General features: G+C 37.1%; 1 protein-coding gene and 1 pseudogene across 3 annotated transcripts in view; both read right to left on the bottom strand.

Moving 5' to 3' along the window:
• Hdx (highly divergent homeobox) overlaps nt 1–19,185 on the bottom strand; it is a 111,469-nt gene that overhangs the window by 51,140 nt on the left and 41,144 nt on the right. For all 3 annotated transcript variants that reach the window (XM_051142412.1, XM_051142411.1, XM_051142410.1), the window contains one exon: nt 8,691–8,744. In XM_051142412.1, coding sequence (XP_050998369.1) covers nt 8,691–8,744 — 54 coding nt within the window. The remainder of the gene's footprint in view (nt 1–8,690; nt 8,745–19,185) is intronic.
• LOC127185830 (casein kinase II subunit beta-like) lies at nt 1,541–2,778 on the bottom strand (annotated as a pseudogene).

Genomic DNA, 19,185 nt, shown 5'->3' on the forward strand with positions numbered 1-19,185 from the left:
ATACATATCACGTCTCATCAGGCCTGCATCCTCTTCCTCTGTGGTCTGGCAAGGCTTCTCTACAAGGGGGAAGTGATCAACAAGGCACCAGAGTCCATGTCAGAAGTAGTCCCTACTCTCCATATTATGGGACCCACAAGGAGACTGTGTTGCCTATGTACTACATCTGACAAGGGGTCTAGGTCTACACCACACATGGTCCTTGGTCAATGCATCAGTCTCTGCAGCACTCCCTCCATTTCCTGGACCTGTTGGCTCCATTGGTCTTCATGTGGAGCTTCTGACCGTTCCAATGAAACAGTTGTTCCTTTAAAAGGACTGACAAGATTGACAAACCTTTAGACAAATTAACCAAAAGAAAGAGATAGCCCAAATCAATAACACTAGAAATGAAAATTATATCAGACACTGAAAAATTCAGAATATGACAACATACTTCAAAATCTTATACGCCACAAAACTGGAAAATCTAAAAGAAATGGGCAAATTTGTAGATGTATATGATCTGCCACAGTTAAGTAAAGGCAAACTAAATAATATAAAGACCCATAATAGCAAAAAAGATGAGACATTAAGAAAAAAATGTCCTGATAAGTGAAGACTTTCATGGGACATGCCCCTTGGGCTAGTGTCCAGATATAAGTTCACTTACCAGGAAAGTGAGACAGAGTGGAAGACTTTCTATTGAGACTCTAGGTGAGAGAAGCATGGGAGAATGGGGAAATAGCAGGATCTAGAGGGTCGTAGAAACCTACAAGTAGAACATTATGACAGGCGGATCTAGGCCCAGGGGTCCTGCTCAAACTATGGCACCAGCCAAGGACAACACATGCAGTAAACTTTGAACCCTACCCAGATCTAGCCAATGGACAGGACATTCTCCACAGTTGAGTGGAGAGTGGGTACTGACTTTCACATGAAGTCTGGTGCACCATATTTGACCACGTCCCCTGGATGGGGAGGCTGGTGGCACTCAGAGAAAGGATAGCAGGCGACCAAGAAGAGACTTGATACCCTATGAGCATATACAGGGAGAGGTGGTCCCCCTCAGTCACAGTCTTAAGGGAGGGGAGTAATGCAAAAAGGGGAGGGATGGAGGGAGGAATGGGAGGATACAAGGGATGGGACAACAATTGAGATGTAATATGAATAAATTAATAAAATATATTTAAAAAGAAAAGAAAAAATTTCCAACTTAAAAATATTCAAGGCTAATGAATACAGCACAGAATGCTACCAGATCTTCAAAGAACTGACACCTATACTTCTCAAATCATTCTAGAAACTAGAAACTAAAATAATATTTCCAAATTGTTTTTACAATCTGGTATTATCCCAACACCCAAACCAAAACCTAATGAAAAAATTACAGAATATCTCTGATGAACATAGATACAAAACTTCTTAATAAAAATACTTGCAGACTGAATTCAATAATGTATTAAAAGTTTATGTAGCATGGTTAATTTGGCTTCATCTAAAAAATGTATGGATGATTCAACATGCATAAAATCAATATAAATATATAACCCCGCACATGGACAGTCTAAGTACAGAGCACATAATCATATCATTAGTTGCAGAAAAGACTGGTGAAAATATCCAACATCATATGCATTGTGACTTTTGATATGCAAGTAGTTGAATACTTTTCCAAACAATTCGATAAAATAATTATAGAATGACCTTCCTGCCTAAGGGTTCTACTAGTTACTGATTTCTTCATCCAAAAGACCTAAGCGGTGGAGATTCATTAAGCCCTCCATCTTCAAATCTATGTGTTTCATTGTCTACAACTTCTCTTAACCCACCAGTCTCTATGATCTTCTGTTTTTAACTCAAAGCTATGTAAGCAATTCTCCTACAAACTATATACATATCTCTATATAGATATCTTTCCCTAAACACAACTATATGTCTCTTCATCTCCCTGTTTACTAGCTTCCCAAAACGCTGTTCATAATTTTTCTGAGATACTAGGCTATACTTTTTTTTCTCACAGCCTTTTTTCTTCCACTTTATTTCATACTCCCAACACAATAACAATTCCTTTAATTTAAACTAAAAACCATAAACTTCCTGAAAGGGTGGCAGCAAAGGAATGGTAGTGTCAAAGGGAGAGGGGGGTTGGGGGATCAGTGAATCTTCTTGCCTGGGCTCTTGAAGTTGCTGGCACCTTGAAGCTGCAACTGGTAAGCCATTGGATGGCTCTTGAAACTGTAGAGCCTGGGCACAAACTGGTTGGTGGGTCACTTGCGGCAGTATTCCAGATGCACATTGCTGGCATTTGAGGGAAGCCAGTGCCAAAGTAGGCGCTTTCCGTGTGGTGGTGCCTGTATGACTTGGGTGTGTACATGTCCATGCACTTGGGGCAGTAGTGTTTCACCATGGCCTCACCTGGGATGTCCGAGAGGCCGATAGGGAACATGGGATGGTTCTCACAGTACATGCGAGGGCAGCAGCCAATGTCTCCCTGCTGGTACTTTACCATCAATGCCTCAGTTGGTGAGGATGTAGCAGGCATGGATCAAACCATAAAGCATCTTCGTGCCCTGTTCAATCAGGTCACTCTAGTTGGGGTTCCAGGTCCAAGATCATGTCTAGAGCTTGTTGATAGTGAGGCACTTGCTCATTGAGTCCAGTAAGATTAAATTTCTCCTGGATGTAGTCTCCATCCACTTCACAGAAGAATTCATTACCACGGAGCCCGCAGAACCAGGAAATCCAGGACACCTCCTCAGAGCTACTCATCTTTAAGTAGGCGGAGGTGGCGCCAGCCATTCTGTCGCTCTTCCCTTAGCACTTCTCCCTTCCTTCAGGGCTTGAGTGACGCATCCTGCTGCAGACCCTAAGTGTGTTCTTCGAAACCTGCTCAGAGTAGTGGTGATGGGCGCTGTGGTGTTACTTCATCCTCAGCAAGCCACAGATCTCTCTTTGTGTCCTCATGGGCTTTCGTTTAACGCTGAGCATTAATCCTCCCAGCTCCAGAAAAGGAGCTTGGAGCCTAGACTATGTTTTTAGTTTTTAAGCCTTTCCCTAATGTTTCTGACTCTCCTTTACGCGCTTTAGTTCCTACAATAGTTAAGAGATGTGATCATCATTAAAACGCAGGAACCACCTAAGCAGGGTACGCTATGGCTGCCTCAGACTCAGTTCTAGAGTTGAGGTCCTTACCTGAATTATCTTACAACCTCTGAGCTTCCAGAACTAGGCTGACATAACTCCACACAAGAGATTAACAATAAAGTATCTACATAATTCTAAATATGCTATTGTCCATGATCATATTCCCATTTTAGAAGAAGGGACCCATATCTTCCAAAGATCCCTCATAATTAACAACATCTAATCCTAAAACTATTATAAACTGCCTCCTACTGCAGCAGGCAGCTATCCTTTATCATAGGTAACACCCAAAACAAGATTCTCCTATAAGCCTAGAAAACCAGAAGACCAGTAGGGAGGCTATATTTTAGGGCAGACATTCCTCTTTCCTTATTGCTTTGTCTTTTAGCCTTTTCTTGTCTAAATTTAGGGTGGGGAGGCTAACCCAGGAAGGTGCCACCTTAGATCAAGGCTGGTTTCCAAAAGAGGGCAAAATAATATAATCTAAGGGGATAGGTTTTAAAATGTTGCAGTCCTTTATGCTGTCTGCATGTCCTCTTGTTTATCCATCTTGACATAACTTCTATTCATCCCTGCGTCCTTGCCTTTTCACCTTTGTTGCTAGTTAGACTCAACCCAGCAGCTTGCCTCTCAAATCTCTGACGTGCAGCTGCCTGACTCATGACAGAAACTTCTTCCCCGCAGGCCTCTTCTGGCTCTTTATCTTATCAGCACACAGACTCTATCGTCCCCAGCTGTTTCTCAATATCGGCTTCCCAGACCTCTTCAAAATGCCTTGCCCCTTTGAACACTGAAGTCACTGTGCAGGAATTCCCAGGTGCGTGCATACACACAAATACAGACAGACAGATGCATTTACTGTATGATGTGTGATCTGAAAGTAAATATTATTAATTAATGTTAGAAAATAAGAACCCATGTTCCCTTTACAAGGGTTACCAAGAAATTGGGAATGTCTGGCAAACAGCTGACACTGAAACTGCTTGAAATTACTTTTTCAATAAAACCTGACATTGTGGGAAGACACAAACATGGTTTTATATTTTTCTTACATAGCATGGTACTCAAGTTAGACTTCAGTGAAATCATACTTTCTTCTGTTGGTGGTGCCCTATATGAGGTAAGTGGACATTTATTCACATCTCCCATAGAAAAATTACTGTGACAAGGTGACACAGGCAGGGAGCAAGGGAAGACAAATTATCAGTTTCTGGACAAGCAATTCTGCATACTTGGAAAAGCTAACAACAGACACCTGGACTCTTTAACCAGGTTTCTAGGTAAAGATGGGTCATGCAAATTAGTCTGTGTGGAGGAAAGGGCTATTTTTCCAAACACAAACACCAGCTGAAGTGTATAAAGGCTATGAATAATAAGGAAAAGAATCAAGTCAAATCAAAATTAATCTCCAATAAGGAGCCTTAAAGAAAAAAAAGAATATGAATTATCAGACAAAGAAGTTCAACAAATTACAAAAGTCATAGGTGAGCACTGCGTTTGAACTGAGAACAGAATGCATGCATAAAAGAAGGATATTAACAAGATGAATATGATGAAGAACCAGCTAGGTTCTAGTTACTAGAAATTAAGGAACTGAGTCATGTAATAACAGAACAAAAAATTAACAGAACAGTTAACCTGGAGACTTAAGCAGAAGAAAAGACCAATGAACATGGAGATATGTGTTTAAATTATGCAGTTGGAAGATAAAAAGAAAATAAATAATAACAAAGGATGAATAAAGAGCAAGGGGACTATGGGATACCACCCAGTGAACAAATATATGTATGAAGAGTCTCATAAAGGCAATGAGAGATAAGAAAGATCATTTAAACTTTTAAATTACATTCATTAATTTCTATGTCAGGATGGTACATGCCACAGACTTTATGTGAACACTTTGTAAGAGTAGGTTCTCTTCTTCCACCAAGTGGAATCTAAGAATCAAACTCAAATAGATGGTCAAGCATGTCAGCTAAGTGTCTTTAGCTGCAGAGGCATCTTTCAGCACCAACATTATTTAAATAAGTACAGATACAATAAATTATATTATATATTGGGAATTTACTTAGAGAATAGATTGTCAATGCTATCACCACAGAAAAGAAATGGCCAGCTAAGGACATGCTTCAGTCAGTAGAGCATTTGCCTATAGCCTTTCCAGATCTTAGATCTAATCCACAGCTCTGAAATAAAACAAAATCAAGAATGATACATATATGAGATGGATATTCTAACTGCTTCAGTATACAAGTTTATAAAAATTATGTTGCAAAATGTAATCATTTCCTTTAAAAGCAAAAGTATGTAAAATAACTAAAAATTAAGTATGCTCTGGAAATACACTGTGCCTATTCTTATAATATTGCATTGTGCATTTGAACTATTCAAAGACATCAAAGATAAAACATAGCTATTTGAGCATGTTAGGCACATGCTCTTCCAGTAAGCCACATACTCTATTTACACATTTATTTTTAAGTCATAATATCTCATGTTCTGTTTTAATGAAATTTATCAAAATCGATATAAAAATTGAGATACTTTGAATTACCACCCTAGATCTTTGAAATCAAATATGTAATTTACACTTATTAGACATGCCAATTTGAAGGCAACATTACAATTATATGTACTATAACTGTATTTATATTTCATGAGAGTTAGCATTTTCGAGTATTAGAATTTTAACATATATTAAAATACTTAGGTGTACCAGTAACTGAATGGAATAAACTGTTAAAGATTTATTAAGTTATAATTAAGATGCACTATAAACTCACTTCAATCTTCTGAAATTTACTCCCATGCCCCCCCCCCTTTTTTTTGGTTGCCTTAAATTCTACTTACCTGGTCTCAGGTTCACTTACTATGTAGTCTTTCATCTCCATGCCAATTCTGAGCCAACTAGCAAGTGGTTTATGTTAGATGTATTTCTCTTTTCTTTTTAAAATATATTTTATTAATTTATTCTTGTTACATCTCAATGTTTATCCCATCCCTTGTATCCTCCCATTCCTCCCTCCCTCTCGCTTTCCCCTTATTCCCCTCCCCTATGACTGTGACTGAGGGAGGCCTCCTCCCCCTGTATATGCTCATAGGGTATCAAGTCTCTTCTTGGTAGCCTGCTATCCTTCCTCTGAGTGCCACCAGGTCTCCCCATCCAGGGGACTTGGTCAAATATGGGGCACCAGAGTACATGAGAAAGTCAGACCCCATAGATGTATTTTTCAACACTATACTTTATTTTACTCTGCTAATGTGTAATGCTTTCTTTAGACTATTTTATTAAGCGTTAGGGATGGAAGCCAGTGCCTAGTGCATGGCAAGCAAACACTGTGCCAAGAGCTACCTTACCAACACTCATTTTCTGTTGTTTATGATAAAGTGGACCTGCTTTACTGAAGCTTTTTAACAGATAATACCAGCATCTGCCTCACCTCTGTGTTTGCTTCATTAGAGGGCCTTTTATTACCAGGGTTGCAACGTTTCTGGTTTTTTGTATACTGAGGGATTTCACCAGATCCCTGGGCATTTTGACCATTATCTCCCTAGGCTTTCAGTCTTATCTTTTTTAATAGATACGTATCGACTTAGGCTTGGCTTAGAAAGCCTGGTGGTGCCTGCAGGTTTGTCACATCAGATGGCAGGGAAACCCATGTCTCTTGGAAACCAGCCTTCCAGACAACCAAGTACTAAATTAAAGGGCTTCAGCAGAGCAAGGACACACTCAGTTTCCCTGGTTCCCAGGCCCAGAACAGGCTGAGCATTGTCATGTTGATAAGTCATATATTATCTAGGACCTTTGTTCTGTGTTTCTTTTCTATCTAGCCCTTAACCGGAGATGTGCTTGGAACTTTGCAAACATCTGCCTTAGCCCCAAACCATTAAGTACACAGTACATTTTAACCTAATATGGTAATGTCAACTGACTCAAGACCTATTTCTTGTGGTGCAACACTTACCCTCCCTAAGGAAACTTTGAAAAACAACACCCTTTGGTTTTCCCCAGTTAGCTGTCCCTTTACCTCAGACACTGCCTGTAGATTGACTTCTATTAAATTTTTGCCTGTCCCTGGGCATCTCTGGAACCACTGTGTCCTTAGAACTCTGGAAACTCACCAAGGTTATTGTTTTAGTGATATTTTTTTCATTTCTATATGCTATGTTCATATTATCTGACATCATTGATGTTTCTACTAATCTTTGTGCCACCTAAAGTGATGGAAACCAAGGCTCTTGTGAGGATAACTTTCTGATAATGCCACTCAATAGACCCTTAAGTGTAGAAACAAAAATGGATTCACTATATTCGGGGCTTCCTGTGGTGGTTTAATTCCTCTTGACAGTGTTGATTCGCAATCTGGCTTGATCGTGGAACACAGAACTGTGTAGTGTATAGGACACAGACAAAGGCTCCCCAGACAAGTCTGTTTGTTTCAGAGTCCTCCTTTAGCATTCTATCAGGATGTCTCTTGGAGATCACGTAAGTGCAGGCTCAGTTGGGAAGTTGAGCACCTCACTGGCAGTAAAATGTCAGGAAAAGCATCTTTCCAGTTGACCTTCCTTACCAAATTAGCAAACGTATTTATGGAAGTCTTGAAGAGGGTGAAGGGATTAATGCTGTCTTTTTCTGTTGCTAGTTTGAGTGTTATAACTCATTTAAATAAGGTGGCCTTCTGCTTTTGCTGTTACTTAAATGACAAAATACCTTATGGTTTCTCCATGCCCTGGATTCTCTCCTTATTTCACCTTGTTTCCACCTTTCAGAAATGTCTTACATTAATTTTAGTATTGTATCTCTATTTTATAAGGAAGAGAAAAAAGCAAACTACCTGGACAGTATTGTCCAAAATATTTAAGTCCTAGCTTTAATTTTATTTGTCCTCTAACTTACCAATCCTTTTGTAACTAAGTTACTTTTCTAAATGTCTGTTTATTTTTCATGGCTTTATAGTTTTCTATGTACCAGTTACAACTAAGTATTCTGTACACTTTGTTAGATATAGTTTTATGGATCCTATACAGAAAAATTCAATGAGATTTCATGGGAAAATATAGTTCCAAACTTAAGAGTAGTTATAACTATTAATGACATATCACTTTTAATACTGAATTGTAGTAACAATGGTAACGTATATTAGTAAATATTTATTGTCTATTAAGATTAAATTGTATGATCAACTAAGCTGAAGAAAGCTAAGATATTTTAACGAGTTGCTTTAAATGCTTTCTTTTATTTATAAATCCATTTTCTTTAATTTTATTTAGATGTTTCTTTTGTTTTATAAACTGCATTATAAAAAATTGCAAATATAAATATAAATTTGTTTTTAAACAGAAAGAAGTCCTGCCCACAAGATATTCAGTATATTGATTTCTTGATTTTAATTACAGTTGCATTTAAAAATTAGAGTTTACGATCTGGAAATATGTTTTTTGAGACCATTCCATTTATCAAAGCTAGGTTTTTCTAGTTCTATAAAAATAAAAAAATCCAATGATATTCCCACTAAGAATATGAGAGAAAACTCATTTGTTGTGTTAAACCAAAGATTACTTACTGCTCTTTTCCTAGAACACCCTGTAATCCAAGGCACAGTAAGGTTTCCTGAAATCTGTGAAAACAACAAATGAAATCTTAGTAAGTATGTATTAACATTGCTTGTAATGTTAAGCAACACTAAAAACATTGTATATGATGTGAAGGGAAATAGGTCTGTAACTAGATATATTCCAAATCAAAGACATTCTTTCTTTACTGATTTAAAGAGCTTTCCCTTGTAGAAAAATATGAGAAATGGTGTAAAATTTCCTCAGGAAAAAAAGTTTGGTGAGCTCTGTAAGGGATATGAAAGTATGTGGAAAATAACATTATTACTATATTTTACTTTTTGTTATTTAATTTATTTATGTATTCGTTTTACATCCCAATTGTATCCCCCTCCCTCCTCTCCTCCTGGTACCTCCCTCTTCCCCAATTTCACCTCCCCTACTCCTCAGAAAAGGGGAGCACCCCCACCAACCCACCCCAGCACATCAAGTTGCATCAGGACTGAGCACTTCCTTTTCTCCTGTGGCCAGGCAAGACAGGCCCTCCAGGGGAAGTGATCAAAAAGCAGGAAACAGAATCCACGTCAGAGACAGACCCCTCTCCCCTTACTAGAGGACCCACATAAAGCCTGAGCTGCCAATCTGCTACATCTGTGTAGGGGGCTCGAGATCCAATCTATGTATGGTCCTTGGTTGGTACTTCAGTCTCTCCAAGCCCCTTTGGGCCCTGCTTAGTTGTCTCTGTTGTCTTGTGAGGCTCCTGTCACCAACAGGTCCTTTTATCCTTTCCCCTACTTTTCCACAAGACTTCTTGTGCTCCACCCAATGTTTGGCTGTGAGTCTCTGTGTTTCCATCTGCTGCTGGGTGGAGCCTCTCAAAGGACAGCTAAGCTAGACTCCTGTCTGCAAGCATAGCAGAGTGTCATTAATAGTGTCAGGTTGTCTGTCTTCCATGGGGTGTGTCTCAGGTTGAGCCAGGCATTGGCTGGACATTCCCTCACTTTCTGCTTTATTTTTGTCCCTGCACATCTTGTAGGCAGGGTAAATTTTGGGTTGAAATTTTTGTGGTTGGGTTAGTGTTCCCTTTTCTCCATTAGGAGTCCTGTCTGGTTAGAGGGCTGTCTCTTCAGTCTCCATGACCCCTACTACTAGGAGTCTCAGCTAGAGTCACTTCCATATATTCCAAAAGCGTACTCTGTTGCAGGTCTCTAGCTTGTCACAGATATACCCCCGCCTGTGGTTTCTCTTCTCTCTGCAAACCCTCTGTCCACACCCCACCCCACCCCACCCCACCACCTGCTCTCCCCACATTCAATCCTCACAACGGGACTGAAGAGAAAGTGAAGGAAACATAATTATTTTTAAAAATTTAATGCCCTGTGGTTTAAGCAGAAAGAACTTTTTAAATAGCACATCATCACAAAACAAGAGATGGCACTACTTGTATTTACTCTGAACACTGAGCACCTACTAATATAAATATTATTACAGTCACCTTCTTAATATGAACCATAGGAATTCAGTACAAATCACTGAAACACTGTTTTCTAAAGTATATCCTCATTAGATACATATCTTGCTATGTTTTCCACCTTTTATCACAGAATGGTAAAATGTAGATTTTAAAGGACCACTGATCTAAAGGATGACACTTTTGTATAAATAATACATGACTGTAAAAAGTAGCAAAGGCAAATTTTAAGCTATATTATCCATACATCAAAATTCTCTAGATAAAAATGTGTCCAGTAAAATCTGTTCTTTTAGAGATGCATTTCAATGTTTAATGTTGATAATTAAGATTTGCAATGTTGCAATCATGAACAAATACATCTTCCATAGTATACAAGTATTTCGTATTTCAGCAAATACTTGTTAATACTGTTTCTAAATGTTGAGAGACTTTTACTTTTACAAATGGAACAGAGTAATGATTAGATCTAAGAATATACTTACATCAGTTCTCCATATAACAAACATGTGAGCTTGACCCAAGATCAGTACAAGTATTTTTATTCAATGTAAAATAATTTCACTCAATGTCTAATAAAATGGCAATAAAATGGCAATTAGCTGAATGCTAAAGGCATGACAGGGTATGAATAATTGACTTTATGTTTTAACTAAAATAATCACATCATATGCTCCATTTAAATGGAAATATTCAATTATTTTGAATTATCACTTCACATATTCCTTTTAGTAAGAATATTTTAAAAGTAGTTACATAGAGCTTCTAGAAAACAAGTATGGTATACAAAACAATTATGGATAAAACAGATTCCCAAACTATAAACTATGTTGGATGATACTAAAATTTTATATTCAGCTAAAATCTACTCTACTCTAGTTTATTTATTTAATTTATTAAATATTTTTAATTTTAAATATACATTTATATTATTACACATACATACAATAAACTACCTATAGCAAGGAGAACCATGAAACAATCAGGAACAGTCATAGTGTTTTGGCTATTTGTATTTGGCAGCCTTGATGAAAACATCTTTCCTGTCTTGGTACGTCTAAAACTCCGAATGTAAATCACTGTAATGTAGTTTTAATTCCTTACATTTCTAGCACAACCCAAAGAACCACTAACCAAAATAGCTAGATTGTAGAAAACATTGACTGATGGTACAGATAAACATTCCTTTAACTTTGGGGAGTCTTTTTTGTACCAGATTGAAGACAGGATTCTCACTTACTAGATACTATAAAACATAGCACTCAAAGGAAATGTACCATAAGTTTTACTTTTACATAAAAGCAACCTGATTTAGAAATTTATGAAATTAAGTTACAAGGAGTAGATATGGATCTAACAAATATTTCAGAACTTACACAGCCAAATAAGTGCTCTATATTTCAAACTAGAAAATTTAGGATATTATAAACTCATTACAATAATGTTGTCATTGTTGAAAGCATTTGGGAAACTTGGAAATGTCAGTTCATGCTTCATCCAAAGATTCTGTCTCATTAGTTCACACACCTTTTATTGTATCTAAAAGATACGCCCTAGATTAAACATTCATACTATTCACTAAATGTGGCTCAGAATGAATTCTATTTTCCAAAATCAAGTTTTAGTGATGATTTGTCATCACTAAAAGCATTTAAAAGAATCCCACAGGTTCTTAAAACAATTGTAAGAGACTTCAAAAACTTTTTGACAAATTGAACATTATTAAAATAAGTAGATATAACTTTTCAAGGTATCTAATTTAAATTCCGTTCAAATGTCTATCAGGTATCTCTTCTATATGAAATAGTGTTTTAACCATTGCAAGAAATAAAATGATAGGTAAAACCTAATTTCCTGTAGGGAAAGAACTATTATTTGGAAGGAAGAGAAAAGACAGGGAGATGAAAGATTTTAATACAGAGAAAACTATAATAAGAATTAGAATCGATTTCCAATAAGTAAAGTAATAGGAGTTCGAAGTATGGCAAAATTATACTCACTTGTGTGTTGATATCTCAGCTGAATCTAAAAAGGTGAGAACTTTGATAGAAATAAAAAAAGACGTTCCAGGAAAAAGGAATAGCATCACCACCATGGCATAAAAGGAGAGCTGTGTCTGAGGAAACGTCAGTTCAACTACTGCTACTATGGTAAGCGAAGGGCACTTTGTGGAAGTGAGCAATGCCATATACAGTTCAACCGAATGCTGAGGAAAATATGGAGCTCATGATATTTCTGAGGTATACCTGTTATGTGACAGAACTGTATTTTTATATACTATGAAGTTTAATATGACTGTGCATGTATAAGAAGTAGAGAAAATTTTCTATGAATTTGTACAGGAGGAAATCCAGGCTTGAAACTAAGATAGGGGAAGTTAGAAAGAAGAAAAATGCAAAAAATACCTACACCCAAAGACAGATCTTATATATGAGACAGAAAATAATTGGATGCTTGGGAGATGACAATGGCCCTTTTAAAATGATCACTATAGAGCTACTTTCTAGACAGTCCAACCTATTCAATCCAACTAAGAATTACAAGTTTATTACAAGGAAATGATAGAAATATGTGTCTTATGGCTAAGAATGGATATATTAAAAAAAAACAACACAACTGCTTGTATACAAAATGGAACTACATTGTGTGTGTTTATGAGCATAGTGAATGCAAATGTAACACACATTGCATGTAAAATCACAATTACACTTGAAACTAACGATGTATACCAATATATTAAATATACATTAGATACTATTTTTCATGGGTGTACATCCATAAGAAGCTATGTAAAAGGGTTAATTTTTATGGATTACTTAAAGGAATTTTAAAAATGATTTTTAAAAATAGGTTTTACATTTAAACATTGTTTCTTTTTAGAGAATTTAGATCTTATAAAAAGTAACACAGGAATCACATCTTAAAAGCATTAACTTGATTCTAAAAGTAATTTACTTATTCTGTTTGTTAGTGTTTTGCCAACTTGACCCAGGTTACTCTTCTGAAAAGAAGAAAGTTCAATTGAGAAAATGTCTCCAAAAGATTGGTCTGTACTTGCATTTTCTTGATTAAGGTTGGTATGGGAGGCCCCACTGTGGGTGGTGCTACTCCTGGGCCCATGGTTCTGAGTTCTATAAAAAATAAAACACCTTCCCTCCTTCCTCTGTCCATTCCCCTACCACAGACCTCCAACAGGAGGGCCTCTCACCCCAAATGTCCAGTGACAGTCTATTAGGTCTCAACAGGATAGACTGCATCATTATCCTCTGTGTGCCAGCAAGGCCATCTTGCCTAGGGGCAGAGACCAAAGTGTGGGCACCCAAGGGCATGCCAGAGGTTCAGCAGCAGTATCCTCCCTTCCCCATGTGGAATTGGCAGTAGATCATCTGAGCAGGGGGTTCTCCGCATGCACTGTACTTGGTGCATCAGAACATACAGCCCACCCCCATGTCCCAATCCTTAGGCTCCAATGGTTTCCCTGTGGGGCTCTTGCTCTCTCCAGGACCCTCCATCCCACAACTCTTGCATGTAATTTGCAGTTCTTCTTCCAGAGTCCTGTTGCAAGTTCCAGCATCTCTCTTGGTCCCTCACTGGGTAGAATCTCTCAGAGGACATCTATGTTGGGTTAATATCAACTTATAAGTGAATATATACCATGCATATCTTTCTGGGTCTGGGTTACCTCACTCAGGATGATCACTTCTAGTTCCATCCATTTGCCTGCAAATTTCAAGATATCCTTGTTTTTGATAGCTGAATAGTATTCCTCTGTGTAAATGTACCACAGTTTCTTCATCCATTCTTTGGTTGAGGGACTTCTAGGCTATGAACATAAGTGAGCAAATGTCCTTGTTGTATAGTAGAGAATCTTTCAGGTATATGCCCAGAAGTGGAATAAGAGGGTCTTTAGGTAGCACTATTCCCAATTTTCTGAGAAAGTGCCAGATTGAGTTCCAAAGCAGTTGTACAAGTTTGCACTCCTACCAGCAATGGAGGAATATTCGCCTTTCTCCACATCCTTACCAGCATGTACTGTCACTTGATTTTTTTTTTTTTGATCTTAGCTATTCTGATAGGTGTAAGATGGAATCTCAGAGTCTTTTTTATTTGCATTTCCTTAATGACTAGGGGTGCTGAGCAATTGTTTCTTAGCCATTCGATATTCCTTGTTAAGAATTCTCTGTTCTTGATAGGTAGAGGTCAGATTTTAGGAGAGTATTGTTTTGCTTTCTGAGGACTAGGGGAGGGAGAGAGAGAGGATATGGAAGGGAGGGGTATAGAGAGGGGATGAGGGAGGGGATTCAATTGGGATGCGAAGAACTCAAACTGCAGAACAAGCAGGTAACTTATATTGCTAGTTGCACTACATAAGAATAGCTCTGAGACTGGCAGAGATATGAATGTCTATGCATAGATAAGGCTTCTTGTTGGCTACAGAATCCCTATGAATTACTATTAGATGCCATTCTTCACATGGTATGAATGAAGATTTACAGATGTCTTTCTTCTGCTCATACAAAGAGCAGAGAATTAGCCTTAATTGTTCTGTGCATCATGTACACCTCATACTTTTATAATGTTAGGACTGTATAATGCTTGTGAGAAATTATATATTTTCAGAACAAAAGAACCGGACATGGACACTGACATTGGATCAGACCTGACATGAATCATTCTTCTCAGCATACTGGACACTAACATCCTGCATCCTTTATGTTCCAGCACTAACTACTTCAGTTGTTGTTCCTTATCTGAACAAGTCAGCTACCAAGACAGCTTCAAAGAAAGCTTGTGATTCCAATTGTTGCAGCATTTCAGTCTGTCCCACACAGGACTGTAATTTCTCAACATTTAGAGACTGGACCACAAATGTTATTCCTAGCTTGTTTAACCATTTTTCCCAAATGTATTTGGGCCCCTACAAAGGTATTATTGGTCTCAAATCAGCCAAAAGAAGCCTTAAAAAGAGAATGACACCCCATTTCCCTTAAGGTGGGGTTTTGATTGTTTTCTTGGAATATGGAGGTTTATTTTCATTGGGAGTTGGTTATAAGTTACTATTGGTCGTATTTAGAGAGAAAATGAGATTAGACTCAGGGATTTCTCTTTTCCTTTATCTTTCTTTCCTAGGTGTGGAAATAGGGGTTGAAAAGAAAGAAGGCGGAATATAGGAATATATAAGGATGACAGTACAAAAAGTAGTTTATTGAATCTACTCCTCCACTTTAGGCCTTAACTGTTACTCACAAACAAGATTATTTTTAATTCATTGATATAGAATTTTGTATATTGATGTAAAATAAGATCTATTTTGATACATTGGTATAGAATTCAACTTCAAGATTATTGTTCACACATTAAATATGTGTGTACTCTAATATGAGATAGTATACTCGTACAACTCAATTAGAAGGCAAGGTTTACTTCTAATATTTTTTAAGTGATTTGTAGGCTGTTTAGGATAAGTAAGTTATACAAGTTAATTGTTAGTTGATCAACTCATGGCCATTTCAATTACTAGTCTATTTTCATCACAAGAATATACACCCTAGGTTCTACAGCTAGATAAGACAAAATAAATAGATAAGGTCTTCAAAATCCTTAAAGACATACTGAATATACCATTTAAAGATTTTTCTTTATCATTTTAAGGATCTTTTGACAATGAGATAGGTTAACTCCTGGCAACACCCAGCCTACTTCAAAGAAGATGATGAGCATCGAAGAACCTTCTTATGGAGATAGATGGCTTCAAATGCAGCAAACAAGCCACTGGGCAAAATGTCCTCGTGTCTGCCAGAGACAGAATTCTGCCTAAAAATAGGCAAGCTTGGATGAAGGCAGAGTCCATGGCCAAATTCTGCCAAGATAGGGTAAGCAAGTACTCAATAGTTCCTGCCTCACAAATATGTCTTCAGATATACTGGGCCAGAAGGCTGAAGAAGATGCTCCAATGTTATAGAGAGTTCTGCATGACTTTACAGGCAACAAACTGTCTGTCATCTTGTCATTTTGGAAGCTGCTAACTTGCGCTTCCTGTTTACTCAGATAACTAATTTTATTCCTTCTCAAGTCACTGATGGGATTGAAGACCAGATAGATTAGTTCTACAATTAAGCTTAGTTGTTTAGGGGTTAAGATGTTTTTGGGTGTAGTAGATGTTTTAAGTTGATTAAGAGATATAATAGATATTGATTTACATTCAGAATTCCAAACTCACCACGATAGGAAAGATGTTTTCTCCTAGGTTGCCAAATACAAATAGGAAAAATACTATGAATGTAACATTTATATAATTCATCATTGGTTCATGGTCTTTCTTGCTGTATGTAGTTTATTATGTGTGTGTGTATGTGTGTGTGTGTGTGTGATAATATAAATGTATATGTAAAAGTAAAAACGTAATAAAAGAAAAAATAAACTAAAAAAAAAAAAGCAAACCATGGAGAGCAAGTCAGTAGGCAACATTTCTCCATGGTTTATGCTCCAGTTCCTCCCTCCAGGTTCCAGCTTGTGTTCCTGACCAAATTCCCTCAAGAATGTATTGTGATGTGGAAGTGTAAGCTAAATACCTTTTTTTCCCCAAGTCACTTTTATAATGGTGTTTTATGATGGGGTATCACTGTGACACACCTGACCATGTTAGTCTTTGGAATATTGTGATGTTTTTTGTGATGCTAGGCTGGAAAAGTCATTTATTACCCAAAATATAATGAGCTGTTCTGTGGTAGTTTAAAAGATAATGCTGAAAAGATGCAGAGAATGGAAGCCTGGGTGCTTAAGGTTTAGTTAGAGTGAAGTTTTTGAGAATCCTTCAAAAACTTTATCCAGGCCATTCAAGTGCTCTACTGTGCCTCAATGATGCTGGTCTTTTATTAATCATAGCTGATTTCTCAGTCTAAATCAGCCAGCTGATTTGTCCCAGCATAGAAAAGGTTTCATTATAATAGTGCTGTTCTGTTATTAATCATTACTGATTTTTCAGCCCTAGCTGACCAAAACCTATATGTTTGCAACTCAAGTTATCACTTGCATGGTCTGAGCTCCACAGAACCTGGATAAAGGTTTTGCAGCAGTAGCACGAAGCCAACTTGAACCTATCAAATGAGCTATGCATATTGTGGATGGCAGAACTAGAGAAATGGAGCTGCCTAAGTTTTGCAGATCAGAAGAATCTAAGAGAATTCTAGAATTATGACATTCAACTGAAAGATTTGTTTTACACTTCTGGATGGTGGTTTTGCTTTGCTTTGATTGTGACTATGCATTTTTTTCTTCCTTCTTGGAACAATAAAGTATTTAGATTGTTTTCTTATTTTTGGGAACCCATAGTTATGGGACCTTGAATATTTTAGAGAGTTTGAAATTTTAAAGAGACACTGAGTTTTCAAAGAGAACTTGGCTTTTAAATTGTCAAAAAATTTGAAGACTGGAACTTTTAAAGTTGTACTATGTTTTATATTTCACTATTAATAGTAACATGACATTTTGCAGACAAACAGGAAAGAACAGCTTTTGGTTTAATAGTGATCTGTTTTTTTGTGTGTGTCAAGTTGACAAGAGGTCAATTGTGCTAGTTTTGTCAAGTTGACACAAGCTAAAGTGATCTCAGAAGAGAGAACCTCAATTGAGAAAATGCCTCCATGAGATTGACCTGTAGGTAATCCTGTAGGGCATTTTCTTGATTAATTTTTGATAGGGAGGTAATTCATTGTGGGTGATGCTATCGATGAGCAGATGGTACCAGGGTATTATGCCAAGGTGGGGTGATATCCATGGATGGTCTCTCCTTCTCTGAGGAGAAAAGGGGAAATTGAGATGACATGGAGGGACTAGTAGGAGAGGAGGGAAGGTCTAAAAGTTCAGATCAGGATATAAAGTAAATAAATGTTAATTAATGAAAAAACAAAAAAAAATAACAAAGTTTAGCTTTAGACCCAAATGTTGTACCCAAAGAAAAAGAAAGAAAGAAAGAAAGAAAGAAAGAAAGAAAGAAAGAAAGAAAACTGAATAAGTCAAGAGGAGCAAGCCACTAACCAGCATCCCTTCATGGTCTCTGCTTCTGTTTCTGCATCTAGGTTCTTGCTGGAGTTCTTGCCCCGACTTTTTTTAGTGACGGATTGTGGTGTGGAAGTGTAGCCAAATAGTCTCTCTCTTCACCCCAGTGATTTAGATCATGGTCTTTATCACAGCAATAGATCCTAACTATGACATCTGTAAAGAATTGTATATACATGCCGGATACCCTAATTTTAAAATTTTAAATGTTATGAGTAGACTGAAGCTACTACCTGAAATATGTTTCATTTTATATAAGTTAGGAAAATTGAATTTTTATTAATTAGCATTTCATTAAATGTAATTTGATTAACTGAAACAATTAGCCAATAACTGTCTCTTGACAGTAAGAAATTCATAAATCATTGTTTTAGCTTTCTTTCAATTGTTCTGGTATTAGCTAAGCACCAGTGCCTGCCAATTACAATGCTTAATTTGTGCTCTCCTAGAGTTCTTTTTTTTTTTTTAAGAGTACCAGATTTATAACATGAGAATACTGTTGGGCACGTGATAGGAAGCCAATAAATACTTTCTAATTAATTGTATTGATTAGAACCTTCATTCTTCACTTGCTTTGACTTTCTGGATCTCAACAAAAAGCTAAGCATGACAATATTCAAAAGACTTTTATAGAGTAAGAACATGGGGATATAAGAGGAAATTGCTTCTGGCATTTTATATATTTTACATTTTTGTTGATTACTCTCTTATCCACGCCATCCTTATATTCCTACCCACCCTTTCCCTTATGCACTCTTTCACTGCCACTATTCTCAGTTTCATTTTCTTCTATTGTCTTCCTCACTCCCTTCCTTAAAGCCCCACTTCGTCCCCGTATCATGAAGTCTTTTGTACCTTCCGAGTTTAACCATAATTTAAGCGCTCCTGTATACACATATTTAACAGTTAGAGGCTAGGAAACACATAAGAAAGACCATTAGGCATTTGTCTTTTTGAGAATGAGTTGCCTGGAAGCA

Source organism: Acomys russatus, chromosome X (assembly GCF_903995435.1).
Source record: "Acomys russatus chromosome X, mAcoRus1.1, whole genome shotgun sequence".
NCBI lineage: Eukaryota > Metazoa > Chordata > Mammalia > Rodentia > Muridae > Acomys > Acomys russatus.